Source organism: Lepidochelys olivacea (genome assembly GCF_965140295.1).
Source record: "Lepidochelys olivacea isolate rLepOli2 genome assembly, chromosome: 12".
Taxonomy (NCBI): Eukaryota; Metazoa; Chordata; order Testudines; family Cheloniidae; genus Lepidochelys; species Lepidochelys olivacea.
Window position 1 is genome coordinate 39,009,286 of NC_140422.1, and position 26,921 is coordinate 39,036,206.

Sequence of the window (26,921 nt, forward strand, 5' to 3'; positions counted from 1 at the left end):
TGTTTCATCTGCAAAGAGCAAAGCTGAATGCCGGTTAAGTTAAAAGGGTGGAACTTTATTAAACCCTGTGCACTGCTCTGCCCAATTCGGCTGAATTGCTTCCCCTGTTCTGCTGGTGTCCTCTCAAAACCAGAGAGTCCCTCCAGGGAACGCTGGCCCTCCGACCCCGGTCCCACTGATCAGGATACAGTCCTCACCGCTATGAACAGGGGAAGTGGCCGAGCCATTCTGAATCAAGGTTTTCAAAAGCAACGAGTGATTTTGGGGACCCATCTTGAAACATCTTAAAGGGTCTTGATTACCAGTGGGTGGGGGATCATCGCTGTTTGAAAACCAGGCCTCTAAAAAGGATCTCACATTGGGCACCAGAATCATTGGTCACTTGAAAATTGTGGCCTTCATGCTGGGTACAGCCAAGATACACTGATAGAACCCAGCTCCCCCCCTCGGCCTCCTAGTTTGGCACATCGCTGGGGGAGGAGGGCCGGGGCAGAACAGAACACAAACCACAGCAGCGGATACCCCTGGGTGATATTAAATTGTCTTTATTCCACGGATACAGAGTTAAGAACAGACATAACCTGAATCATAATGTTTACATCTTTCACAGGTCAAACATACAGTACACTTAGAGAAAGCAGGGAACCGCGCGGGGAGGGGGCAGCATGCCAAAAAACCTCCTATCATGTCATGTCTCTGGAATGGCCACGGAAACCCACAAACAGCAGGGAACGGGGTGGGAGGGGGGTGTGCGTGATTTCTGTTTTTTCCCCTCTTTAAACTCTTTTTCCACGCACGCCCATCAGTCTATACAAGCAATGCCTCCCCCACCCCCCTTTAATTCAAGTATTGCACAGTTTTACGAGTCAATCGCCTCCCAGCCCCCTCACATGGGCCTGGCAGGAGCAGGTTATTGGTTTCTGACAGGGCGTGTCAGCGGCTTTCGAGACTTTCGGCAGAGTCACTTCAGAGATGGGGGAGCAAGAGCAGAACTGAGGGTGGGTCACATCCATTCGTGGGGCTCAGCAAAGTTACACGCAAGCTGGGCTGAGCAGCTTGGGCTCTCCTGAATTGCAGGTGGTTGGCTGGCTGGGTCACACCAGGGCCAGGGACAAGGGAATGTGCAAGGAAGGGGGAAATTCTGGGAGCACCTGGTGGGTTTTTTGTTTGTTTGTTTTTGGTAAGGAATCAGAGCAAATTCTCCTGGATGGCTGCTGCAGAGCCGCCTTTCAGAGGCTCAGACGCCAGATCTGGACGGGATCCCAGAATCTGCCGCTCTGAAGAGGCTTAGCAGAAAGTCTGAGAACCTGGGTTTGCTCTGTATTTATTTTCCCTGGGCTGTGTTTACGTCTGTTTTTTTGACACCCCAAGCAGGGGTGTCCTGCTGCTGTTCTCCAAAGCAATTGACAAGCCAAGAGATGGGCTTGTTACAAGAAACAAAAACACCCTCCGGCTCCCCCAGATTTGCCTTACATAAAACCACCAGAGCACAGAGATGGGAAGAAGGGTCGCTCCTACCAGGTGGCAGGGATTGCACCCCAGGAAACTCCTTCTCCTCCCATTCATTTCTGTAACTAGCGTACACATGAATTAAACTGAGCCCGGCTGAAATACCCACCCACCTCAGGCAAGCACCCCACCCTAAGCACAAAGGCCACAAAATTGGGTGGGGATGTCCATAAAGAAAAAAGAGGATCGTAAGAAAGAGGAAGAGAAGACCGGAGTACAATGTGTGTGTCTGTGTACACGTACAAGGAGTGTATGGTGAGTTCAAATGGGGAAATGGCCAGGAGCAAGACAGCTGCCCCAGCAGCACTGGCTCTGGTTTGCTCCTACAGAATTGATCGCACCCATGTAATTTCTGCCTGTGTTTGCTGGTAAGCGTGCGACCGGAAGGGTGTTTCTGGCAGTCTCAAGGAGACTGACTCTCCTTTGCTGGAACTGACTCGAAGTAGCCTAGGTGTGGGCTGGGGGGTATCCAAGCCATTAGACCCAACCAATTGGCATTTAAGAACTGTTGGTGCAGATCGCAGGTGCACCATGAGAAGTGCTCCCAACACCTGCCTCCCCAGGGAGACGCACACTTGCTGCTTCGCTGTTCACCCAGCCGTGCCCGTCCCACGCTCCCCTGTCCCGGGAGGTGGGAGCTAGCGCAGGCTGACTCCCGCCTGGAAGATTGTGCCTGGGAAGGACCTTGCTGCCGGGACATCAGAGACAAGCAAGAGGGATTGGTAGGGGGCTGGCAGGGTTGATGGAGGAGGAGAGATGAGAAGAGCTGAGCAATGAGGAAGGATGGAGGGATACGATTCGAGTCCTACTCCACATCTATTTGATAGGGGGTAAAGCACCAAGAGAGAGATCACGGCGGCTGCAAGAAGAGAGTGTAACGAGCAGCAATGGGATGCTATTAAGAAAGGGAGAATACAGACTATCCGGAAAACCTGGCAGTGAGACGTGGCAGACCAGGGAACAAAACCCCCTCACTTGGTTATTTAAAACAGGACTAAGCAAAGCCCCAGTAAATGCACCATGTGGAAGAGTCTTGTCCGGACCCCGGCATGATCTGAACAGAATTCTTCCAGCTCTAACGTCTAGGATCACCAATGAACCCTGGCCAGCCAATCCAATGGCTGTGTCCAGCACTCGCATGCTGGAGCCGCGCTGGCATGAGGTCCCTGGGGTGCAGCTCTGCCCAGCTGGAGCAGGGCAGGTGGGAGATGCTTTGGTTTCAGCTTGGATTTCAATTTGGAAACTTGAGGGATGGGGCCAAGTTAAAGAGCCCTCCATGGAAATGGGTCCACAGTGAGTCACGCTTAAAGCCAAACAAAATCCCCATCTTGCCGTCCCTGTGTCAATAAACTGCTCGGCCCCTCGGCACATGCTCTAAACTCTCTGATCCTATGTGCAGCGCAGGGCTGGGGCTCCAGCACCAAAAAAGAACCTGGCATCCTCAGGAGTGACCTGCAAAACACGCCCGCTTCCCTCTGCCCCGTGGAAACAGGAAGGTGACCTGAACGAATGCACTGCCATGCCGTGCCGAGGCACACATTTATTGCAAATGATGAGCCAATCCTGCAGAGAGCCACATGCCCAATGATGTCAATGGGATTGGAGGACACAAGGTGCCACCCGAGATGGCATCTTTTGGGCTGTCCCGGATCCCAGATGCCTTTGTGCTGAGCTGCCCGGCGTTGTTCTGACCCCACCCCCTCTTTAGCCACAGAACCATCCATCACCCCTGCCTGGGGTTGGGCGCATCCCGTTTCTCTCCTCACTGCTCCATGGCTGCTGGAAGGAAAGCGGCAGGCGCCCTACCCCTCACACTCCTGCTGCTGCCCCCAGGCAGAGCTGCCATGGGGGGAGGGTCACCCCAGTTAAATACCTCCTGGCACGGGCTCTGGGAGGGGCGAAACATTGGCCCTTCCTTTTCTGATCATCTCCAGGGACTTCACAAAAAGATGCCCAAAGAGCCACTATCCAAGAGAGAAAAATATCCCAATTTCCCCTCCACCCGTCCCCCCAGTAATATGCATGGAGACAGCTCCTGGGCCCAGGAGTGTCAGCATTCCCTGGATTTTTGGCCTAGGTTAAGTTCCTTTTCCTACACAATCTGGGCCGCACTGTAACACTAGGATCCCTGCCATGAGGCAGGGTGGATATGCCGTGGAGTGGGCCAAATTCTGCTCGTAGTGACATCCCTGCAAACTCCATGGAGACAAAGCACTTGCAGGTAAGTCCCTGAGAGCAGAATCTGGCCCACTGCACACACACTACACAATCTAACCATGCTGCTTTGCCCCAGTGATTTAAAACCTGCTGACATGGCTGTGGCTGAGCTTTCTGTTAATTCTCCCAGCTGTTGTATATTCCACTGGGAATAATATTCCCAGGCAATGGGAGGCAGAGGAGAGAATCAGGGATTAGCAGGACACAGGAGGATGAGGTGACCCTGCAAAACCCACACATAAGAAAGCTCTGACTGAGGAGGTTTAGCAAGAACATCTCACAATGAAAGAGCCTGGAACCGCATGCATCCTCGAGCCCTACCCAGGGGAGTCAGCGAGCGGTTTTCTTTGTGCCACCCTCTTGCCCACGAGAGTTACCGCCTGGGAAGCTGCATGCTCCCATTGGTTTTTTGGCCACTGAAATACTCTATTTTAAAGCTTTCTGGTTTGGACTTCTGCAAGAGGCTCCCCTCACGATCACCTCTCCCCTCCCAGAGCTTTTGGTTTGAAGGCAAGCTTACTGAGTTCTTTTACAATGGGGTTATTTCCGTTCTATACAATTGTCGTCTGTGGTTTTTAAGCAAGTTGGAGGTAGAGAGGCAGGGTCCAGATGCTGAGCAGATGTGAGATGGATGGGACAGAGAGGCGGCCAAAATTCAAGCACAAGAGGAGGTTTAGAAAAATAACAAACACTAAGAATGGCAGGACGAACCCTGCAGGTAATTACATCTGAAAACTCTTATATATTACCTCTTTTCATGAAATATAAGAAAAATAGACAATATACATATATCACTTGATAAATAAACACAACAATTGTTCTTAGGGCGAGTGTTGCATGTCAGAAAACCAGGGTCAGAACCTAACGCTGGATGAATGAGGCTGCGGAAGGAAACAAACAGAAGCTACGAATTCTCAGGTTTGGCCCATTAAAAGGTCTTTGGCCGGATTCACTGCAAGCTACCATCAAATGGTTGGTAAACAAACCCCCAGCAATAGCTCCAGCCCAGCTAATGAGGGCAGCCACCGACTGCTTTGCAGCACATGGCTCCTGCAGAGGGACTGATCTCTGCACAGCTTCATCTTGGGCTTCAAGACTCAGTACAGGTCTTTCCTAGGGAGACCCTCTGTAATGCAGAGAGATCGGTTCACTGGTATTGCTGCTGGGACTGGCCTGCATCAAACAGCAAATCAGTTCCAGGGGAGGAAGTTCTACACTCACATATATTTACAGGCTGCTTTGTCCCTTGTACTGTGTCTCTCCTCCCATCCCTCACCGAGGGTGTGACCTTCCTCTGGAGAGCTGCAATTGGGACTTTGGAGGAACTGTCTCTTGGGGCTGGGCGGCTCATGGGTTGGTATTTTCCAGGAGAAGATTCTTACTAGCCAGGAATTCAGGCCTGCTTTAGAAAGACCACTTGCCTAGGGTTGGGGGAAGGTAAGGAAAGTCTTCCACAATTCCCCAGGGATGTAAGAGCTGCATTGCAGGCCAGGACAGAGAGCTAAAGCAAAAAGTCTAGTGCATTTTTAACTGCCCTTCCACCCCAGTCCCGGCTTCCAACAGCATTCCAACAGTGTCCATATTGTCTTGTCAGGACACGTTACCGTATAGGCCTGGCGGGGGAGAGGAAGGCTACAGAATGGGGGTGCTTCTGGCACTTGTTGGCTACTGGACGGGTTGAAATGCTGCCGGGTTCGCTGAGTTCAGAACTGGCAGGTGTTCAAAGCCTGAAAACTTTGGATGTAAGAACTGTGACTTCATCCTGCTCAAAGCCAATAGCAAAACTCTGGCTGGCTTCAATAGGATGGGATCCACGCCTGGTTCTTAAGATTTGATACCCCGATTGTGGCAGAGAGCTGAGATGAGGGAGGGGACAGCAGGGTGCATGGACTGCAGCGTTGCACTAACAACTTTCCTCAATCCCCACTTCCTGCCTGGGTCTGTCTTGCTTTGAAATCATAGAATCATAGGACAAGCCGGCACCAGCTGCAGAGAACCACGCGGCACCGTCTACAGCCATCCCTCAGAGGCAGTGAAAGTACACGTCAAACACAGCCCTCCACACTCTTCTCCAGGACAACCCGTCCCAGAGCCAAGACGACATGACCAAACGGCGTCAGAGCCACATCCACTGAGAGAAACAGCCACGAGCCCAAACCTGCTCCATGGGAACACGCCGCACATCTGAGGAGAGACACAACATGGTCTTTACAACTTCAGAGCAACCAGGAGGGAGCTTGAGTGGGGTGCTAAATGAACAGGGAGGACTCACATTGGATGCGATGCAGCTAACGGATCCAGGGCTCACAACTAGAAAAGAAAGGGCAAAGCAGACCCAACCGCAGTGGGACTGAACAATGCCGCCTAGCCCTGCATGTATCCATTGTGCTAAACAAAGGACTCCTTGTTGTTCCAAAACCCGAATCGATGTTCTAAAGAATCACACAGTGCTTCTGAAAACAGCAGAAACAAGGGAGAGGTTCAGGGGTGCGTCGTGAGGGAGAGGAAAACATCCAAACATAGCCACCTTAGGGTTCTGAGTCAATCGCCCTCAGCCAAACCTCCCTTTGCAATGACTACTGACTGGGAACTTTTTATTTGAAATCCCTACTTTTTTAAAAACACACGTGATGGATTTTGCAACTCCGGAAAACGAATGCTCCTAACGAGCATGTGGATTTTGCGTTTTTTTTAAAACCTATTTCCTAAACTTTACATACTTCAGTGGTTTATCTTAATTTTTTTATTTGGCAAACGTCTCTTCTTTTATTATTATCATTATTATTATTTTTTGGACCTCTTCCAATACTATATACATTCACATTAACATACAATATTTGCCCTGACCATGGCTGGGCAGTCTCTAGCTTTCTCCCTTTCTGCAGTCGTGTCACTTTCCATATTGCACTCCCGTCCTCTGTGCGTTATACACGATGCAAGAAATGCAAAATAATCTACATTGTCTTTTTTTCCTTCTCTAAGAACAAGTGTTTGTTTGTTTCCTTTCTTTCCTACTAGTAACTGTTGCAAAATCATATGAGGGGGTGCGGGGTGGGAAAAGAAAAAGAGAAAACGAAATAAAATGACCCAATGACAATGTTCATCACAGGACTGGAGAAAACATCTGGAGAACAAGTAGACACAAAGCAAGGGGGTCTATCTACAGGCAATCGAAAGAGTCTTTAGAAGGGGAAAAACAAAAGGTGTCTTTTTTTTTCCTGCGAAAGGTTGAAAGGCAGTCACAAGATACTGGAGCAAGAGAGGTGGGGTTATGGAGAGCAGAGAGAGGTAGTGGAGGAGTACAAGAAGCAGAAGGTACTGGTGCAATTGCTTTCTGCTCACACTCTGACGAGCAGTGGAGAATCAACGACAGATTGTCACAGTTCTGTTTGAAATGATGCTCTCTCTGGAACAGGACCAGGATCTGAAGGTTCTTGTTCATTAGCACGCTCTCCTAGGCAAATGAAACACGTTTATAATCCACAGAGGGAGGGAGCACACAACGTTGACTCCCCATCACACACACACACACACACGCACAAAAGTTGTGTATCTTTTTTTTTTTGCTTTATTTTAATAAAATTCCTTAAATCCACAGATGCGCGTCCTTCCTCCTTCAAGGTATGCGTGGATGCTGAGAGTCCAGCACAAGAACCCACTCCACCCCACCAAAGAACGCAAGGAGTCCAAGAGCGCCGGCTTGCCTTTGGCCAGTCGTCGTGGTTTGGTTGAAAGGGATAAGTGCTGCTCCTTGTTTCACAAAAAACAAACCAAAACCATCAACCGAAAAAGTAAAAATAACCAACAACAGAACCAAAAAAACTTTGGCAGTGGAAAAAAAGTTTGGATTTTTTTGTTTGTTTGTTTTTGGATTTCCTTTGGAGCAGAGGTGAGTCTGGTATGTTCTTGGCTAGCTAGCAAGGTAGTTTACAGGTAAGCTTCCTTTACTTGGTTTTACTTTGTTTTGTTTGTTTTTTGGATTTTTTTTTTACTTAAAGCCAAAGAGTTTGACGTTTTTATTTTTTATTTTATTTTATTTTTTTTACAAAAAAAAAAAGAAAAACGAAAAAGAAGAGAAGAAGTTTCTTGCCTTCTAAAATCGAAATCCTTCATCATGCCGTCCCCCGGCCGCACTGGGAGGGAGATTTCACACACATGCGCACATCTCCAGGGGGATAGAGACTGGTGGGTTTCCTTTCCCCGAGTCAAGGTGCGTAGAGTTTGCGGACAAATTCCTCGTCCGAAAAGAAGAAAACAAACAAACAAACCGACGACGACGATCATAACTCCCCAAATCATAGAAAACCGAAGCGAGAACAGAGAAGATTGGTATTTGCCTTAACTCCACTTAAAGCCCAGTTTGAGGATCCGTGAGGATTACATGTGAGAGATCGAGAGGTCATTTGGAGGTCACAGAAGAGTCAGGTAGCTGAGGAAGTTGCATTGAATGCAGTTAGTTTTTCTTTTGGAGAGAAGCAGTAGCAGCAGTGACGTTCTGTAGGTTTCTCTGTTTCTTTCCCCTCTGTTGGCCGGCCGGGGGGTCGGTTAGCGTGACGCCGTTTCCAGAGGAGCCGGGGTGGCCGGCGTGCCGGAGCGCGACGCAGCAGCCGAGCCGGTTTCGCTGGGGCTGGCGGCCATGGTGGCCACGCTGGTGATGGAGGTGCTGACGGCCCCCACGTCCGGTTGAGCTGAGCCCACCCCTAAGCCCACCCCGGAGGAAGGGGCTGCGCCGGCAGAGGTCTGGAGGCCCTGCAGAGTCTGCCCACAGACGTGGTGGTGCTTCTCCCAATCCTTGTGCTGGCAGAAGGAGCCGCAGTAGCGGGCCGTGTTGCATCCGCTGCAGGTCTCGCTGGCCTTGCGCCCGCAGTTCCAGCAGCTCTGTACGAGAGGGCGAAAGCAGAGACATCAGCGTCGGGGCGGTGCAGCCTGGAAGAGAGACCCAGCCCCGCTAGACACCCCCTGTGGGATGGAACCGTCCAAAGGATCCCGAGCACCCACTGAACACAAGAGACCTCGGTCTTAGGTCTTAGGTTCAGGCCCCCAAAGAGTACCATTTCCCTGGCCACTTTCAGGCAGACTCTGGGCTGGTCGCGCTAGTTAGATTTCACAGTATTGGATCTTTCTAAACCCTCAGTACCTGGGGGAAGGATGGGCCGAGCACGGCCTGGGAGCTGGGACGCCCCCACAGTGCAGGGTGAATTGCCTGCTCATCTGGTTTAAAACCAGGCTCCTGAGCTCGAAATGCTTGAACTCAGGGGTTGTAACGGGGCGGCCCCCTCACAGCAAGCTTCCAGCCCCGGCTCGCACGCTGGGGGCGCCCGCGGTGTCAACAGGCAAAGGGTTAAACTCTTACTACCCTAGCGAGCACGGCGCAGCGGGGCGAGCTCGCCTCTACCTCACTCGAGTCCTCCTGCTGATTGATCACAGTCAGCGCGTCCTCGGAAGCCTGGCGCTTGGCCTCCGCCAGGGCCCTCTCCATCTTGGCTCGCTCGGTAGTGATCAGCTCATGGGCTTTGCGCTCCGCATCCGACACTGCCTTCTGGAGCTCGGACATGGCCTGGCGCTTCACCTCGTTCACAGCTTCTTCTGAAAGGAAGAGCACAGATCATGTAGTGCAGCCACCGAGCCGACGGCCCGCAGGGGCAAGCCACGCAGCAGGAGACCAGAGGGCAAGTCTGGGCAGCTGCTCCCTAGGGTTTTGCTGTCAAGATTGGGTGGCCTGACTTTCTGTAACACGCCCGTGCTCACCCTGCCACAGCTGGCAGCGCAGACCGGCTCTTTGCATGTGTGCATACACACATGAACACGCGCACACGCATGTGCACAGACATATGAACACACCCATGCACACACACTGTTTGAATGCATAAATGCTCATGCAAATGTGTGCCTAGCTCTCAGGTTGAAGAACCGGGGAAGTGCCAGACTGGCTCAGACCCATGGCCCAGCCAGCCCAGCATCCTGTCTCTAGCAGTGGGTAGCACCAGATGCTTCGGAGGAAGGTGCAAGAACCCCACCAGCGTGGACAGCTGTGGCAGAAGCAGCCCATAGGGGGAAGTTTCCTCCTGACCCTGGTAGCTAGGGGTTGGTTTCTACCCTGATGCACCCCTTCTAACTGCGGAGGGTCTTGTTATCCACACAACCATCTGTCAAGCACAGTGCACCCTATGGAGGAAAAGCACGCACAGTGAGGGTTTCAGAATGAAGCTTCTGGGAGGGCAGGGGTGTCTTAAAACACGGAGGGAACAAGGGGAGAAAGCCTTGACCATGTTCTCCATGTCCTGTCTTTTACAGATTCGCCCAGCGCTGGTGCCAGGCGGAGCTGGGAGGATGGAACCGACGGCCCACTGAGCCATGTCCCATCGTGCCCAACAGCCAAGCACAAGCTTTTCTGAAAGCCTGGGCTGCCCAAAGAGAGCAGTTTGGGTCCCTGGCTCCAGCAGAGGGACATGAGCTGGGTGTGGATTCCACGGCAGGAAATCCCAAGCATCCAGGCTCGGTTTTGGCAGAGAACCCCTCCATGGCGTTCAGATCCCCTCCTGCTCTCCCAGTGAGGGGTGATCCAAAGGGACAAACTAAACTTCAGGGAACCAGGGGGAGGAGTGGCCTCATGGTCCAGCACCATCAGAAACTATGGGAGCTTGTTACCCCTCGTCCCTGCCTTCCAGCCCCTGGAGTGCTCTACACGTAAAGGTGCCCCAGAGAGACGGGGCGAGAAAACTGGCCTACAGTGGGCGGGATCCCATCCGTAATCTCCTGAGGAGTTCGGTCTGAGTGTGAAAGTCCCTATGGGACTCATCCAAGGCCCGGGGGAGCCAGTGGAAAGACTCCCATTGACTCCAATGGGCTTTGGATCAGGCCCCAGGGTCACTAAGCACCCCAGCCGCTGGTTCGGGGGAAAGGAAGGAGGCATAGGGATGACGTTTACGTGTAATGCTTGCTAGTCCCCAGGGTGTCCTAATGAACAGGGCTCCTTCCCCCGATCTCAGCCCCCGAAACACAGCAGGGGAACTCCACCGAGGTCCAGGCAGTAGACCCAGGGGTGCGTTTGGCCCAGCGACAGCAGAGTCCTCAGGCTCAGCCAGGCCCCCCGGCACCGCCTCACGCCGGCCGGTGCCCTGCTGGGCTGCGGACAGGGGATCCCGCGGTGGCACACTCACCAGCTTTCCTCCAGATTTCCTCGGGCATGTAACCAGAGAGGGGCCTGGGCACAAACTCCCGGTGAGTGTCTGAAAACAAGCGGGGAGAGGAACAGGTTGGAAGAAATGAAGCGTGCAAAGCAGCAAAGCCCCGGAGAGCTGCGCTACAGTGCGGTCCATGCGGAGACCGACAGCGCCGAGATAGCGACCCAGTGGAAACCATCCCTGCCTGCTCTTGCCCCAAGATACACACGGCGCGGCTGTAGGAGCTGCTGGCGCCCTGGGCCGGGCTCTCCCCTGCCGGGCACCCGGCGCCGTGGTACCTGGGCCAAGGGCGTGTCAGGTGCAACCCACTCACACCGGAGCCGAGTTGGCATTGGTGTAAATGCTGACACAAGCGCAGGGCAGGGGAGAATCAGGCCCAGGGCGCCATTAGCTCTTTGCCGGGAAAGCCGCTCCGCGGGGCTCGTCCGTACCTAACGGGGGGGCCTCGGAGTTGGAGGAGCTGTTGTGGGGGCGGGGTGGGGGGTTGGTGCCTTTCTTCATGTCTTCCGCGTCGCTGTAGCGGCGGATCCAGTGGTTGAGCTCCTCGCGGTCGGCCTCCTGGCAGCGGCGCAGCACGGTGAGGGAACGCCGCGTCTTCTCCACCATGTCCATGATGCAGTTCAGCAGCTGCCAGAGAGCAGGAGGGAGAGCACAGATAAGGCCCAGGCACAGGGTGCGTGCTGGGGGGCAGCTGCATGTCCATGGGGTGTCTCAGGGTAAGATGGGCTTGCCCTGGTGCTTCTCACCCTGGTATGTGATGCAAGCCCCAGTTTGCACCGGGGGAGTGTGTCTACAGCAGGTTTGAGTCCGCCCCGATTTGTCCTGGGGGGAGTGTGTCTAGACAAGGCCCGCATCAATGGAGTTACACCCAGCCACACCCTGAGAAGGCGCCAGCTTTGCAATGGCTGGTTCACATCCCATCCCCACACCCAGGAGTTTCCCCTAGGCCAGGGCAGCTGGACAGGGCTCAGAATGGGGAACCGTAGCCAGGGCACACAAAACGGGGTCCTGACTCAAATTCTAGCAGACAGAGACCCCAGGGTCCCCCAGCTTGGGGACAGGGTTCAGTTTCCGCAGGGAGAACCCTGCAGTCCTGGCTCAGGAAAAGCCATCCGTTTCAGGAGGGATTTCCCCGGAGCCAGGCTACAGGAGCAGGCCCTACATTGAAAGTCAGAGAAGATGGTGAGCAGCGTGGGACGTGAAACAGAGAAGTCCGGATAAGTTAACTGAGGAGCCCCTCTGTGGAAGGGCCAGAGCTCATGTTCTCGAGAGCAACTAATCCATGCCCTCCCCTCCCCACCCCGCCCTGCAGTGACCACAAATGTCACAGCCACCCCACCGCCTGGCAGGGCTGCCCTGGTCGCAGACAGCGGCAAGAGGGGTTGGTACGTACGTTGTTGAGGTGTTTCCACTCTTCAGCCCACTCCCTGTCTGTTAGTCTGTGGTCGATCACTTCCTCCTGGCGGGAGCCGTGCACGGCTGGAAGAGAACACGCGGGTCAGTGAGAGCCAGTCACCCTGGCCCAGAGCTCTGGGCACCCCAGGGGCTCCGGGCACCCCAGGGGCTCCAGTTACGGCTATGTTTTGTTATCTGTTTTAGGACAGCACCTCGGGGCCATGCTCTGGGATTAGGGCCCCTTGTGCTGGGTACTGTGCGGAGCAAAGAGATGGTCCCTGGCCCAGTGAGCTTCCTTCCCGTGGCCTGAGAGCAGTGCTGGCGGGCCGGGCGTTGGCCCAGGTGCTGGGGTGCACCTGGCCTACGCAGCGTGCCGGGAGGTGCCACGCAGGGCCCGGCGCTGGAGCACGCTGCTCTGCCTTGGCCTGCACCCTCTCAAAGTCGGGGCTCTGGGAGCTCGACACGGGACGGCAGTGGAGTCACGCCCCAAGACAGGAGAGGCCGTCAGGGAAAGAGAGAGAGAGAGAGAGACGTTTGAATGCCAAAATCAGTGCAGTCTCTATACCGTCCATACAGCCCCCACTGGGGCCTGCTCTGTAACGCAGAGCACTGGCTGAACAGCCGGGAGAGGGGGAACAGTCCTTGGGGCTAGCTTACAGGGAAAAGCTTTGCCTGCCCTTTGCTAGTAGGGGAATTGGGCTGTGGGCTGCCGCCAGAGCTGCCCGTGTGCCAGGAACGGGTCACCCTCCCCGCAGCCATGGGTTAGCACCTACACATCTGCACTGCTGCCAATCTCTTGCGAATCACTCATGTACGACCCTCTTCACCAGGCCCTTCCCGGCAGGAGACCCTGCCATAACAGGTGCCCACCCCGCTCCCCCGGTCACCTTTCCAACAACTATCTTCTCAGAGGCGGGAAGGGGGCATTGTGCAGGACCACCGAGAACTCAGCCTGCCTGAGCATCACTGCAGCCTGCCTAGGACCCCCGACAGCCCCAGAACGTCAGACGGATTCTCCCAGGGAGTCAGGGACTGAAATGCTTCTCGCATCAGAAGTTGCCGAGTGATTTGTATAACTCAGGCTGCGTCTACACTGCCCACTAACCCGGACTCTGACCAGGCTCCGTTTCTGTCCACACACCTATCAGTCTGGCTCAGGTCACAAGCACTCAGGACCTGGGTCCTAGGACCCTGCTAGGTCAGAGCGCGAGTCCCACTGTGACTGGGGTCGAAGCCCGGGCACTGTGCAGTGTGGCTGCAGGGCAAGCCAGAGACCCGAGTCAGAAGAGCTGTGCCGTGCAGTATGGAAACCTCGGGTACAAAGCAGTGTGGATGCTCAAATGCAGGCCCTCAAGCCTGAGTCCCCCAGACCTGGGTTTACAATGCTGTGTAGATACACACTCAGCTGCTCCTCCTGAAAGATACCTCCCCGCCTTGGCTCGGTACCGCTGTGATCCCAGCGATTTCTGAGTAGCATGCTCAGGATCCGGAGTGCTGATCTTCCTCCAGGAGAGCCATCCTCTGCTCTGCTTTCTCTAATTACCCAGGGGCAAGTACCGCAATGCCCCAGAGTCCCTGGGCCCCTGGACTCCTCTCCACGGTGTCCTGACAGCACCCAACCCAACAGAGCTCGCTTCTCTCCGCAGAGCGGGGGCTGAATCCATCACCCAGTGCAAGTCCACTGCCTGCACTGGTTGGGCCCTCTGTCTCTGCCCTGCCCCCCGACTGCCAGCCTCCCCCCGGCTCACCTTGTCTGTCCCTTCGTTATGCTCTCACGCCACCCAGAGCCATGGAGGCTCCCTCCCTTGGCCCAGTGCTTTGTGGTGGCCAGTCCCTGCCGGACTGCACACGCTCCAGGGAGGCAGCCCGCCCCCCAGTGAATTCCCAGGCACCTCCCCTTGGGCATGCAGTCTGTAGTGTCCGTCCCCCCGGCACAGCCTCACCTGTCTGCAGAGCACCCCCTGCACAGAGCAGTCTGGCCCTTCAGCAGTGGAGGGGAAAGGATACTCTCCGGGACATCTCTGCCCGTGATAGGAAATCTCTCAGGGAGCTCAATGCCCCTGAATGCTCCCCACAGCAGTGGGGGCCCCCAGCCCACGCCGCTTCCCACTCACCCACTTGCCGGTGGCGCTCCCGGAGCTCCCTGGGGTCAGGGTGCCGGTAGGTGTCCCGGTAGTGGTGTGCCATGGCCATGTCCTCCAGACGGTAGTGCTGTGGCGGGGGTGGGGGCGGGGTGGGGTGGGGCAGCCCGTTGCTGGGGCTGTAGCGCTGAGCGGGGCTCATGGTGCACGGCCGTTTGCTGAGGTGTTCGGAGTGCAGAGGGTCTCGGTCCAAGCCGTTCTCTTTGGTCCTGCTCCGCGGAGGAGAAAAAGGATGACCTGGTTACAACACTGGGACAGGGCTTCCTTACCCTCACCTCCTTTGTAAAGTCTTTTGAGCCCCAGCCCAGTGCTCTGGCCACTGAGCGCAACTCTGACACTGACTCCCTCAGGGGCCTTGGACAAGTCACTGCCCTTCTGTGCCTCAGTTTCCCACTCTGTCAAATGGGGAGGGGGGTGATCCTGATTTACAGAACCTGAGGGCAAGTGACTCTAGAAATGCAACAAGCTGCCAACGTATTAGTCCAACCTGGAGCCCGTGTCATTGAGTCCTGGGTGCAGCGAGTGATTCTTCTGAGTCGGGGGACTGCTGAACTCACAGTCTGAATTAGACAGCTGTAGGCCAGATTCATCTCTGGCTCCTGCTTGCTCATTCACTGGCCCCCTGCAGAGGCAGTCTGCTGGGTGACAGGGCACATGGCCAGGGAGGTAGAACGCACACTAACCCAGGCTCTGACTCAGGTTTGAGCCCAAGTCCTTCTTCTGTCCACAAACCAATCAGTCTGACTCAGGTCACAAGCATTCAGGACCGGGGGCCTCAGACCCTGCTGCGGGGAGGGTCACATCCCTAGCCCCGTTATGACTCGGGGCCAAGCCCCATCGCTGTGCCGTGTGGACACAGCTCAAGCCGCGGATCCGAGTCAGAAGGGCTGTGCAGCGCAGTGTAGATGTGCTAACACGGCTGCGAGACGTGGGTCCAGCACCTTTAAGCCCCAGTTTTCCATGCAGTGTGGACGCTCAAGCCCTGGCTTAGAAACCCAGAGACCCCCAGGCCCGGGTTCCATAGACCCAGGTTAACAATGCAGCGCAGACACACTGTTAGGGACCAGCTTAGCCTGCAAAGTGGGTGGCACTGCTCACAAAGAGGTGTGTGGCCAGGATGGCTGGAGGTGCTGATTCCTGCCCAGAGAGCTCTCCCAGGGCCTGGGTGGAGATGCAAGCTGCCCACGTTTCTGGGAAGCACCAAGGAGGTGGATGGTGAGAACTCCAGCTGCCTGCTATTGGAGTGAACCTGCCCTCTAGTGCAGGGGGCTCAACCCTGACATACCCCCAGATCCCAAGTGCCCCGAGGGCTGCACACGGCAGGGGAAATGCTCCTTGCCACGTGACATTCCCCATTCACAGCGATCAGTGCCTGGAGTCTAGCTGCAAGTGGCCCAATGTGCCTGCCAGGCTCCCTGGAGCAGGGTCTCACCAACCTGTATCCCTGGGCCCTTGAGCTTCAGCAGGGGAAATGCTGGCAGAGAGTACCCAGGAGACTGCCCTGCCTGCACCTAACATGGTGCCTTCGGGGGTGGGGATCTGGGAATGGCTTTATCCTCTCCTCCTTGCTGGGTCGCTCCCACTCACTGTGGGCCCCGTGCTCACAGCATGACACTAGCCCTAGGAGCTGGGGTGGGACTCCTGGAAAGCAAGCGAGAGCCTCTGGGTCCTACCTGTCTGGTGTCCTCCTCTTGCCAGTCTCGGTGACCTCCAGGAGCAGCTCAGAGGAGTCGATGGGGGAAGAAGCGTTGGCATCGAGCAGCAGCTGTTCGTGCTGGGCCAGGTACTGGGCTGGGGTCTGCTTGGCCATGCGGGCGCAGTGGAGCAGCTCGCGCTGCAGCAAGGGCAGGTTGGCCTGCAAATGGGGCAGAGACAGAGTAAAGCCCCTGCCAGCCCGAAGGGGCGAAGCCCCAGCACTCCCCCCGCCACCCACTGTTGCACAGACAAGCTGACCCATGGAGGCTGGGCTCCATTGCCTTGCAGGGCTCGCCCATGGGAATTAACCTGCTGGGGGCTCCTTACTCTGCATCCCCTGCAGACCTGGACGGGCCAAGATAAACAGCAGAGGATGCTGGCCTGACAGGGTGGGAGGAAGCGTGAAATGCTGGATCTTCCTTAGCCGCTGCTGGCAAGGATACCATCTGCCCTGTCTGAACACACGGCCAGGAATTCAGTGCCCTTGGCCAAACCGCCCGTGTGGGACAGTGCCCATGTCTCCGGTCTCTGTGCCGCAGCGCTTCACAACCCCCCCAGCATTGCTGGGGAAAGCAGTTGCGCTGGGGAACATAGGGGTGTAGCGCACCCTTCCCTTGAGCCAGCATAATGAGGTTCCCTCTCTCGTACCGGGGAGCCTTGGCCATGCTAGAACTCGACCCAAGGACTCTCCTACACTTCTGGCCAGGAGACGTGGGGGTTACCCCATAACTACCAGCTGCAGGGTTTGTGGCACCTTCCTCGGAAGCATGTGGCCACTGTCAGGTACAGGACATTGGAGTAGGTGGATAATTGGACTGATCTAGAATGGGAATTGCTATGTCTGGGAAAACCTCCCCTGGTAACAGCAGCAGACATTTGCTGGCACGTGGCCTGAATCCCCGCTGTATGGATTCAACCAAAGCACCCGGGCTAAGGTCTCCAGTCATCAGTCAGGTGGGAGCTGCTCAGACTTTGGAAGTCCCAAGAGTTTCCGTAACCAGTAGGCACTGCTGCAGTTTGCTCCCACCCCATGGGCTCCTGCAGGTGGCTGCGGTTTGAGCTCCTCTGTTAAGCATTTTGGGGCCAGGTCTGCTAGCCTTACTCACCCTGAGGAGCACCTTACTCAGTAAGCAGCTCCACTGATTGCACTGTTACCGAGTAAGGTGCTGCTAATTGGAATGAAGGGTGACAGAATCAGGCCCATACACAGCCGGGCTAGGGAATAGGCTTCACCCATCCCCTGACCTGGAGAAGGATTCTTAGCCACGAGAAAGCACTGGGGGCCAGATCCAACCTCAGCGGAGGGGATGGAAAGGCCCCTGTTGGATTTCAATGGGTGTTGGATCTGCCCCACAGATGTCACGGTGATGGGCACCAGACAACCCCCGGGGATAAGACAAACACAGATTACAAAAGCCCAGGGCTCCTCCTGCGTACCAGCAAATGTGGGTTATGCAGGATGCGGCCGCTCCCCCAATAGCATGGCCATTCGTCGTGCCACGTTTACATTCCACTAGCCAGAGCTTCGGGGGGTGTTCTCAGCCCTGCTGCCGCCCAGACTAGAGCCCCCCGCAGAGCAGACCGGGAGAGCCCCACCTGTCTCTGGGTAGCGCCAGGGCCGGGGTGGGACCGGCAGCTCGGACACCAGGCGTGGCTCGCCTGTCCAGCGCGGGCGTTGGCAAGGTAGGAAGGGTTAGTAAAGAAACTCCCCCACCCGCTGAGCTTCTCATGGAGCTTCCCCCCCAGAAGAGCATCCAAAGCAGAAATGATTAAGCAGCAGAAATTCATTTTTATCCAAGCACTTTTGCTGCCAGCCCCAGTTTTCTATTTAGACAGCTGAGCCTCGGCCAAGTCGCCATCTGTTGAACATGTTAGAGTGTGAGCTGAGGAGATGTACTCCTGCGGATTCGAGGGCAGCACGCCCCCTTCTCCCCCCCCACCCCACAAGACACCCTCTCCCCAGTTAAAGAAATAATTTTTAAAAAACCGGAGTCTGGGAAACACACTGGGGCTGGCTGGTTGCAGTTAACGTAATGAGAAGCAGCTGGCGTCCTAGGTGGAAACAGCTGGGAGCAGGGTGCCCGGGGATCAGACAGCACAGGGAGTGTTGTCACATGGCTCCTCTGGCCAGAGAGCCGCTGAGCGTCACGTGGGAACGGCAGAAAGGAGCCAGATTTTCAGAGCGTCCCAGGGCCTGAGGTCTGGGAGCACCAGGCACAGAGGTGCCACGGAAGCCAAGCTTCTCCAGGGCACCGGCACATCGGCCTCTGCCCAAGGATCTGGAGCCAAGCCTTCCTGGCAGGGAGCACTGGCCCTCTCTGACAGGCATGTAGCTTGGAGGAGAGGGCAGCATCTCCCGGAGGGGGGCAAGGAGAAGCACCCTTACCCTCCATGCTGAGGCGCTCGGTCTCCTCTAGCTTCGGGCAGCAGAGGAAGGAGCATCAGAAACCGCAGGTCCTGCCCAGTGCCCAAGACACAGATTCCCCAGCTGGCAGGGCCATGCGACCCCCTGTGCCCGACTTGCTCAGGGGTTAGGCAAGTGGGTACGACTGCCCAACCCACGGCACTGCAGGCAGCGGAGAGACTAGGTCCACTTGGAGCTCAGCCCCGAAAGCCAGGTCACGCAGCAATGGCCCCGATCCCCTCTCCTCCCATAGGCCGCACTGACCTCAGCTGTCTGAGGGGCTGCTGTTCCGGGCCCAGGCACGGAACGGAAAGGGGAATAGGGAGGGTCACATGGCTCCTAGGACAGACGGCATATTATTACCCCCCTTTCACCAGTGGGGAAACTGAGGCACAGAGCACTTAAGTGACCTGCCCAGGGCCACAGGTGTCAGTGTCAGAGCCCAGTGTCAAAGCCTGATTTTCAGAGATGTCGTGCACCCACAGTTCCCACTGGTATCAGTCCGACTTGCGAGAGTCCAGTAGTTCTGCATGTCAGGCCCTTCTTTGACTCTCTGTGCCTCGGTTTCCCCATTCACATAGCGGGGAGAATAGCACCTATCTCCAGGGGGCATTGTGGGGCTTGGATTGATGGAGCCCACTGCTGCAGCCATAGAACAAAGAGCAACAGGATCGGGTCCTTCATGCTTGACATTTTCAAACCAGTCCAGGTGACTGGCCATGTAGCTTTCATTCATGTCAATGAAACCTGGGTGTCTAACCCCCCTAGATTGCTTTGAAAATCTCAACCTATGTCTCTAAAGAGCTTTGAGATCCTCAGGCAGAAGGAGCTCTGGTTTTATTCTGACTTCCCCTCCGGACAGGGGGCGGGGGCAGGCGAGGCCACCCTGCCCGACGCGGCTGGGTGTGGGGCCGGCGCCGAATCGCCCCAGAGCACTCTTAAATGTTTAAACCCTTTGCCGTTTCATGGGAGTGGAATACACAGGCTCCGAGAGTGCTGGAGGCTGCTCTGGCCAGATTCCTGCGGCTAGTTCAGAGCCATCGGGATAGAACCCTTGGGGCCGGGGCGGGGGAGATAATAAAGATGCAAAGGGGGGGCTTCCCCCCCCTCCTTGATTCCTCTGATAAACAAGGGCAGCTGAAGCCAGCCTCGGAACATCTGCTGGAAATATTTGGTTTGACAGACATGCCAGGGCGCTGAGAATCCCTCCAGAGCAGGGTGACAGAGCAGGCTCAGGGCGGAATTAAAAGACAAATAAAAAAGGGAGATTTTGAATGAGTTGCAAATGGTGACCAGCTGGGCCTAGCCCCGCTCTTTGCTGTGCACAGCCCTGCAAGCCTGTATGTGGGGAGAGCGCGAGAGCACCTGTACTGACGAGCTGTGGTACATCCTGGGGGCTGCAGAGAGGGCAGCACAGGTTACCCCCTTCCCCCCACCCCCACATTTCCCAAACCGGGACCTGCTGAGACTGGGGAGTGAGAGAGGGGTCAGGCAACAGTTGATTTAAAGCTACGAGAGCTCCCCTCACAGCTTCTGCTCTGGTCCAGGGCCTCCTTCCTCACCTGGGGACATCGCTGGCTCTCACCAGACCACCGACTGGTCCAAGGAGCTGCTGTATGATTGTCTATGGGGCTAGGGTAGGCTAAGTGAGGGGGGCCCCCGACATGGCCCCCATGGGCAGGGCGTTAACGCAAAGCAGGAGGGCTTTAAGCGTTCCCTAGGGTTAATGTCGGGGGCCAAGAGTTACACGAAACTGCGTCCTGGGAGTCAAGGCCCGGCAATCTGAGAATGGAAGGATACATGGAGCCAGGCCCCTGTCCTTGTCCCCTTTGGGCCACTGGCTGATCCTGCTCTGTCTCTTTCTCCCTTGTGTCATGGAAGAGCAGACGCGCAGCCAGGACGGTTCCCTGCTAGCTCCCATAGGAGGTGGGAGCTCCAGGTCTGGAAAACACCCATCACATCCATGGCATGGCCAGAGACTGTGCGCAGCCCACGCAGAGCTAGCGGGAGGCACAGGCCGGGGCATCACTGAGCAGGCAGTGCGGGTTCACTGGGGGGATGGTTTGATCCTCTTTTGTGTTCCCCTCGAGAACTGGCAATGCCAGGCACCCGCCCAGGGGAGGCTGGGCCAGCTGCTGAGACCACGAAACTGGGGCCACAGCTTCTCGCTGGGCAAAGATTTCATATAGACCCAGAGTTCTACCCCCTTGGCCAACCTGAGTGTACAACGCCCTGGGTCCCGCACCCCCTCCCGTCACAGCCAGGACGGCACCTCCACGCCGAGCCGGTGCCTTGACTGACAACGAGAGCGTCACGTTCACACCCAGAACCCAGCCGGGCACCCGCTCCCAGAGGCTGCCCACATTCACCAGCAAACCCAGCCTCGGCACAGCGGAAGCCAGGTGCCCCCAGCGGGAGCCGTGCCAACCCAGTGTCATGGGCTTGAAGAGGAGGGAGTCACGCCCCAGTGGCGACATATTCCAGAGGGGTGGACCCCTGGCACTAACCTCCATGCCAGCAGCTGGGTGCTGCCCGCAAAGCTGCGGGGCCTGCAAGGAGCAGGCACGTGTGACTGTGTCAGCCAGCATTCCCCGCTGCTTCCATTCCCCTGGGCACCACCCGCCTGGGGCAAATATCCAGGACTGGAATGGAGAGCTGGGATCTGAAGCCTTGTGAGTGAAGGGTGGGTTTTCCCGTGGTTTCTGAATACCTAAGCACACCTCCTCTTTCCTAAGGGGATGCTGTCCTTTAGGTTAGGCAAAGCAAACTGGTTTCCGTTCGTAACTGTCTTGTCTGAAAGAACTGAGGCCCTTTGAAATGCACCCGAGAATGGCATCCGTGCGTCTGTCATCCCTTTGCATCCCAGGGTGCTTAGCAGTGGGAACTAAAAATACAGTGTAACTGCCCACCCCCCACCCCTAATGCTCACTTTCTGTTTATTTAAACCAGGGGGCAGAGATGGGCTCCTGTCACAGTGTGCCTGGCCTCAGGGGGCTCAGCTCCCCTCCTGGGACTGATCAGCTGCCTGCCAGCTGAGGCTGTGATGAGGCCGTGGGTCCGGGGATAGCCAGAGCTCAGTTTCTGGGTAGAGCGGGTAGGGTAGGCCCTGCAGGGGAAAGAACCCAGTTTGCACGTGACACTCAGCGTGTGGCCTGGGAAAAGACAAGGCAGCAGAGGCTCACCCTAACTCTCGGGGCAGACGGGGAATAGATAGGCCCCTGCAGGAGTTCCCGAATCAGGGAAGTGACCCGACTGATGTGCTGAATTTGTGTTATTTGGGAAAAGGGGCCTGGAATCCCGTGGCTGGAGAGTGCTCTTTGGTGCACAGGCTGCTGAGTTAGCCCCGGGCTTACAGCGCCCCACAAAGCTTACGAGGCAGAGACAGGGCTTCATATTGGTTTGAATCGTTCCATGGAAGTCAAGATGGCCCCCTCTGTGGCGCTGGGAAGCCAAAGACAAGCACCTCAGCTGGTACAGTGACACGGGCCTGCTGAGTTCCCCAGTCCAAAGCTGGGGGCAGCGGGAGAAGGGAATGCACCACCCCAATGGTGAGGAGGGAGCGAGTCCTTTAAAGCCGTGTTCCTGGGCATGTGAGCGGAGGGGGTGAGCCCGAATAACACGGGGAGGGGGTTCCTGGCTTCCTGGGTTTGAAACTAAAATTACAACATGCAGGCAACTAACCCAGCACGACCTGCCCCCCCGAACTCTCCGGCTCCACCCCAGAGCTCCTCAGCTCCATGTATCTGGCCCCTTCTGACTCAGGTATTTGCATGTTCCTTGACAGAGCAGGTAAATTCTTCCCATAGCACAGTGGTCCGATAAGCGAGACACCCACAGGAACCATCTCCCAAGTCAAAGGGCGCCTGATGCAGCAAAGCTCCCGCACGGGGCGTCATCGGGGGTTGGTGGGGCCACGGCCCTGGGCTAGGCAGGACCGGGCGGCATAAGGGACCTACCTTCAAGAAGGGGATGACGAAGGGGCGCAGCGGGAAGTTAGTCGCCTCCTGGAGCTTGGAGTGGAACTCTTCGATGGTGAGCGTGGAATTCTGCGAGGCGGAGACAGGAGAGGAGTCACAGCAGAGAACAGCAGCCCTCTTCCCCAGCCCCTGTTCACACGGCCAGCCCTTCGCTTCTCCCTCCCACCAGCCTGGTCATTTCCACTGGGGTCTAGAATTCACATGGCTACCGCCACAGGCCCTGGGCTACTCGTCACGCAGGGCTGGGCTGGGGCAGGGTAGGTCAGTTCACTTGGACAATTCCCTGTTCACCCCTGCATTTCAGTGCAGGTCTTGAGGCCGCAATGGGTAATTTGTACCCGGTGACAAATGCAGGAGAAATTCCCAGTTTTGCTGGGGGGAAGGAGGAGAAGTATACCCCCGCCCTTTTCCACATACTGTGTTTGCTTCTGGGAAAATGGCAGTTTTTTTCCCAGAGCAAATTCAGGACACAAGGAAAAATCTCTCCGGAGTTCGCCTCACAGCTCTGGGAGGGGAAAGCCTGGCTTTCGCACCAAGCCCTGGCTCAGTTACAGCTCCATCCGTCTCTCTGATGGGGCATGCCGGACAAACGCCCCACGGAACGTACCACGAGCCCCAGCACCAGCGTGCGCACCCGCTCCCCGATCTCCGGGGAGATGTCGTTCCCAAACTGCTGCAGGGTGGTCAAGAAGCGCTTGAGTTTGCTGAGCTGCCGGGCGCCGCAGGCTGGAGGGAGCTGATGGGTGGAGAGGGAGGCAGTGGAGGAGGTGGCAGGCCCGTTGCTGAACCCGTTGGGGGTGGAAGGAGCACCATTGATAGCGGATGGGGAGTGGCTGCTTCCATTCATTACTGCAATGAGAGAGACAGCGAGAGGGTCACTGGAGAAGGCACTGGCTTTCAAGACCAGCGGCTGGCCTCTGGCCTCCTGGAAGAACTTCGAGCAAGTAGCGCTGCCCCCCACTGGAGAGAATCAGAACGGCTCTACTATGTGCCATAGGCTCCATACAGCTGGAAGCTAATGGGGATTTTCCTTTAGCAAAGTGGGCTTTCTGGAGCAGGAGGCTGACTTCTCAGTGGCCCCACAGTGTGCGGAGGGTTAGCATCAGCTGAGTCACAGCTCCCTGCAGAGAGGATGCCGGGTCACAGTTTCTGTGCATTAGCATCACGTCTGCATGTAGGGAAGGGAGGATGTCACCTGCGCGTGGGAGTGGGGAGAAGTGTGTCAGCGAGGGGAGGGCAGGCAGCCTGGGGCGTGGGGGTGTCAGCATTAGACATGTCAGACCTGTCAGCAGACATGTCAGCGTTTGCTGGCCGCACGGGGAGTTTGGTTGTCTCACAACGACGTGCTGCAAACAGAAGGGAACGTGAACAGCAATGTCCGGCCAAGGCAGCTTCCAATCGACAGCCAAGCAGCAGGGCGATCAGCGAAACAGCCACTTCCCCCGCGGGCAAATGAACGTGCCATGAAGTGGCCATGTGCTCGTCAGGCCCGATAAATCAATAACCCGCCCTGCTCCCTGAGACCTGGCTCAGCCCGTAAACCTGCCAGCCAGTCATTTAACACCGACACAATTAGAAGGCACGAGGACAGCACAGCACGTCTGGAAATCCTGCCCCTTGCTGCACATGGGGCTCTGTGTATCAGCACGTGGCCTCTGCCTGGACCACAGCACGCCCCGGAAGGTACAACTCGCCTTCCCCAGCCCCACGGAGAATCAGTGGGACAGACAACGAGGGTTCTGGGATGGGGAGCACTTTGCATCAGCCTCAGTAAATACAACCTGACAGTGGAGCGAGGGCCTAAGTCTGCTCCTCTGGCTGGGATGTTTGCAGGTGGTGAAATCTAGGGGCTCGCTCCTGCATGGGCCAAGCGCTTCCAAGGGCTGCTCATGCAGGGCCAAGCCCCAGGAGCCATCTTCCAGCAGCCCGGGGGGCAGGACGGGCGCAGAGCTCTTTGGAAAATCCAGCCCTAACTAACCTCAGCCGTATATGTGGCTCTCTGCAATCACAGAGTGAAAGGCAGGGCCAGGCCCTGAAATCTGCTTTCTAACCCTGCAGAACAACCGGCTGCATTAAAGCTGGGCCTGCATTGTTTGAACCCGCAGCAGTGGAGACTTGGCACTTACAGGCCGTGCATTTCCTCGCGTGCTGCAGAGATCAAACCCCTAGGTAAGGTGCCTTCATGCCAACCGCTGCTGAGGAGCCGGTAAACAATCGCCTTCTCCTGTCCATAGGAAGTAGAGGGGGAATTGTACTGCTAGGTCCTGCCTAGCCCACCCTGCGTCAGCCAGGGCAAGATAGCGCCGAGCCCTGGGCTCTTCTGCGCCTTGTCCAGTGCAGCTTGAAATCACCGAATCAGCACGATTGCTGAGTAATTACACTCCGGGGGGAATCCTCTCCCTGGATAGCCTGGTTGGTTACATGCTTTTCACCAGTCTCCACCCCCCCGCCTCATCCCCACGTCTCCCTGGAGCAGGAACCGCAGCAGCTAGACGCGCCACCCAGAAAACAGAGTCACTTGGAATAGCAGAGGGATTCCTGTTCATCGGCTATGGAACCCCACCCCACGTGCAAATCACCTCCAGGAAATCGGGACTCCGAGTCCCCCTGAACACAGCTCTGCTGGGAAGAGAAACCCCAAAGGGCCCCACGATTCGCCCTGAGAAAATACAGCTGGTGAATAGACCCGTGGTTCCCCTGAATCCCCCCTTCCTGCATTCACTAACCTGCCCCGCTGTGGTTGTGCTTCTTGGAAGCCAGCAGCCCTGATTCTGGTGTTTTCTCAGGCTCCCTCTCGCTCTACTACGAAGCAATATCAGCCGCTTGCTAAAGAGATGCCGAAAATAACCCCCAGGCCACAACTGCTTTTATTCCAGTGACAGGTGTGTTACTAAGTTAAACTCCGCACATGGCCCCGACGGAAGGTTTGTGGACGCAGCCTGCACCCTTGTAGCCAGCTCTGCTAACGGGGGAGCAAGCAGGTTGGGAAAAAGTCCCGTTCTGACTGAGAAGGTAAGCAATGAACGGCGGCAGCCTGCTTTAAAGCCCCCTCCTCGCACGCCCTCATGTGCTCACACCCACAAGCCCTGGTGGTGAATTCGCTGCTCCCACAAGGCTGGGGCTAACAGACAGCAATGGACGCAGACACCGTGACTCCAGGATCAGCTGCCAGAGGGCAGATCCCAGCACTGGTCCCACAGAACAGTGTGTTTGCCAGCTCCCCATCCTCCCCCTACACTGGGATGGAGCCATGTCCCGCAGGGGTTGCAGTGACCCAGCTCCCCACGCCCTGGGGCTGAGTGCACAGCCCATGTAGCAGGCTAGGCGCTTGGGAGCTCCCTTAATGCCCTGTGCCCCTGCTTTGGGGAGAAGGCAATATCCAGCTAAAAGCAGAGCCACCAGCCCTGCCCCAGCTTCACCCCAAGTGCCCCCACCCTGCCACGGGGCAGCCTACCCCATCCAACTCCTGCCCGCCACGTAGCAGAACTGCCCCGGTTCTGCCACCCACGCACCAAGCATGGGGCAGGAAGTCCCTCGCACTCAGTGCAGCATTAAGGACCAGGGCGGGAGAGCTGAGGTGGGCTCTGGGTCTCTCATTCGAGTGGATGTTTCATTTTACTTACAAAGACAGACCATCGACCATTTCAAGCAACCATGAAAACGGCCGCGAGGCAGAAACGTCGGAGGCCCAGCTTCTTGATCTGCAAGCAAAATAAAACACACGCTATCATGAGAGACCAGAGGGGGCAGCTTTCCACAGTGCTGGGTGGGGGCTGGGCTGCTTCGGCCCCCAGCTGCTTGAAATGGAGCGGCGTGGTGAAAATCCAGAGGTGAGAGACTTAACGGACTTCTCCTTGGAATGGACTGTGGGTCCCTGCCTTGAAAAGGCCTGGCCATGCTTCCTAAATGGCACTGATCATCCGGGGATCTCCAAGCACTTTGCAGGGCTCCATAAAGGAAGCTTTGCCACTCACACGTGAGGTAGGTATCACAACCCTGCCTTGGGGAAACTGAGGCATGGAGAGGGGGAGCAACTGGCCCAAGTCACACAGCGACTCAGTGGCTGGGAACAGAACCCTGCACTAGCCATCAGACAATGTTCCCTGGATGGGACAGAATTTGCTACTGTCCCAATTTGGTAATTTGGGGGATAAATACTGACCTCTGAATCCAACGTGGCCCTTAGTGTCTGACGCCCCCATGGCTGCCTCCCTGAGTCTGACACTTTTACTAGCCTCCTCAGCTTCTGCCCTGACCCATGTCTTCCTCCCCCGTGCTGCACAGAGCCCTGAAGAGTGGTAACCATTAAGTTTGCTGGTTAATAAAGTCCCCTATTTACAGGGTAAGTCTCAGTGTAGACCTGAGTCAGAGGGTTTGCTAATATTCACAGGACTAAGTG

General features: G+C 56.3%; 1 protein-coding gene across 6 annotated transcripts in view; it reads right to left on the minus strand.

Moving 5' to 3' along the window:
* Positions 1-529: 529 nt before the first annotated feature.
* CBFA2T3 (CBFA2/RUNX1 partner transcriptional co-repressor 3) overlaps positions 530-26,921 on the minus strand; it is a 72,576-nt gene continuing 46,184 nt past the window's right edge. For 2 of the 6 annotated variants that reach the window (XM_084645136.1, XM_084645132.1), the window contains 10 exons: positions 26,146-26,223; positions 23,130-23,371; positions 22,502-22,591; positions 16,120-16,301; positions 14,420-14,655; positions 12,304-12,389; positions 11,342-11,537; positions 10,887-10,955; positions 9,083-9,312; positions 530-8,604 (listed from right to left, as the gene is read on the minus strand). In XM_084645136.1, the coding sequence (XP_084501262.1) occupies positions 8,272-8,604; positions 9,083-9,312; positions 10,887-10,955; positions 11,342-11,537; positions 12,304-12,389; positions 14,420-14,655; positions 16,120-16,301; positions 22,502-22,591; positions 23,130-23,371; positions 26,146-26,223 (1,742 nt within the window). In that variant the 3' untranslated portion in view covers positions 530-8,271. Of the gene's footprint in view, positions 8,653-9,082; positions 9,313-10,886; positions 10,956-11,341; positions 11,538-12,303; positions 12,390-14,419; positions 14,656-16,119; positions 16,302-22,501; positions 22,592-23,129; positions 23,372-26,145; positions 26,224-26,921 lie in introns of all 6 variants that reach the window. The other 4 variants (XM_084645133.1, XM_084645137.1, XM_084645135.1 and 1 more) reach the window with 4 other exon arrangements.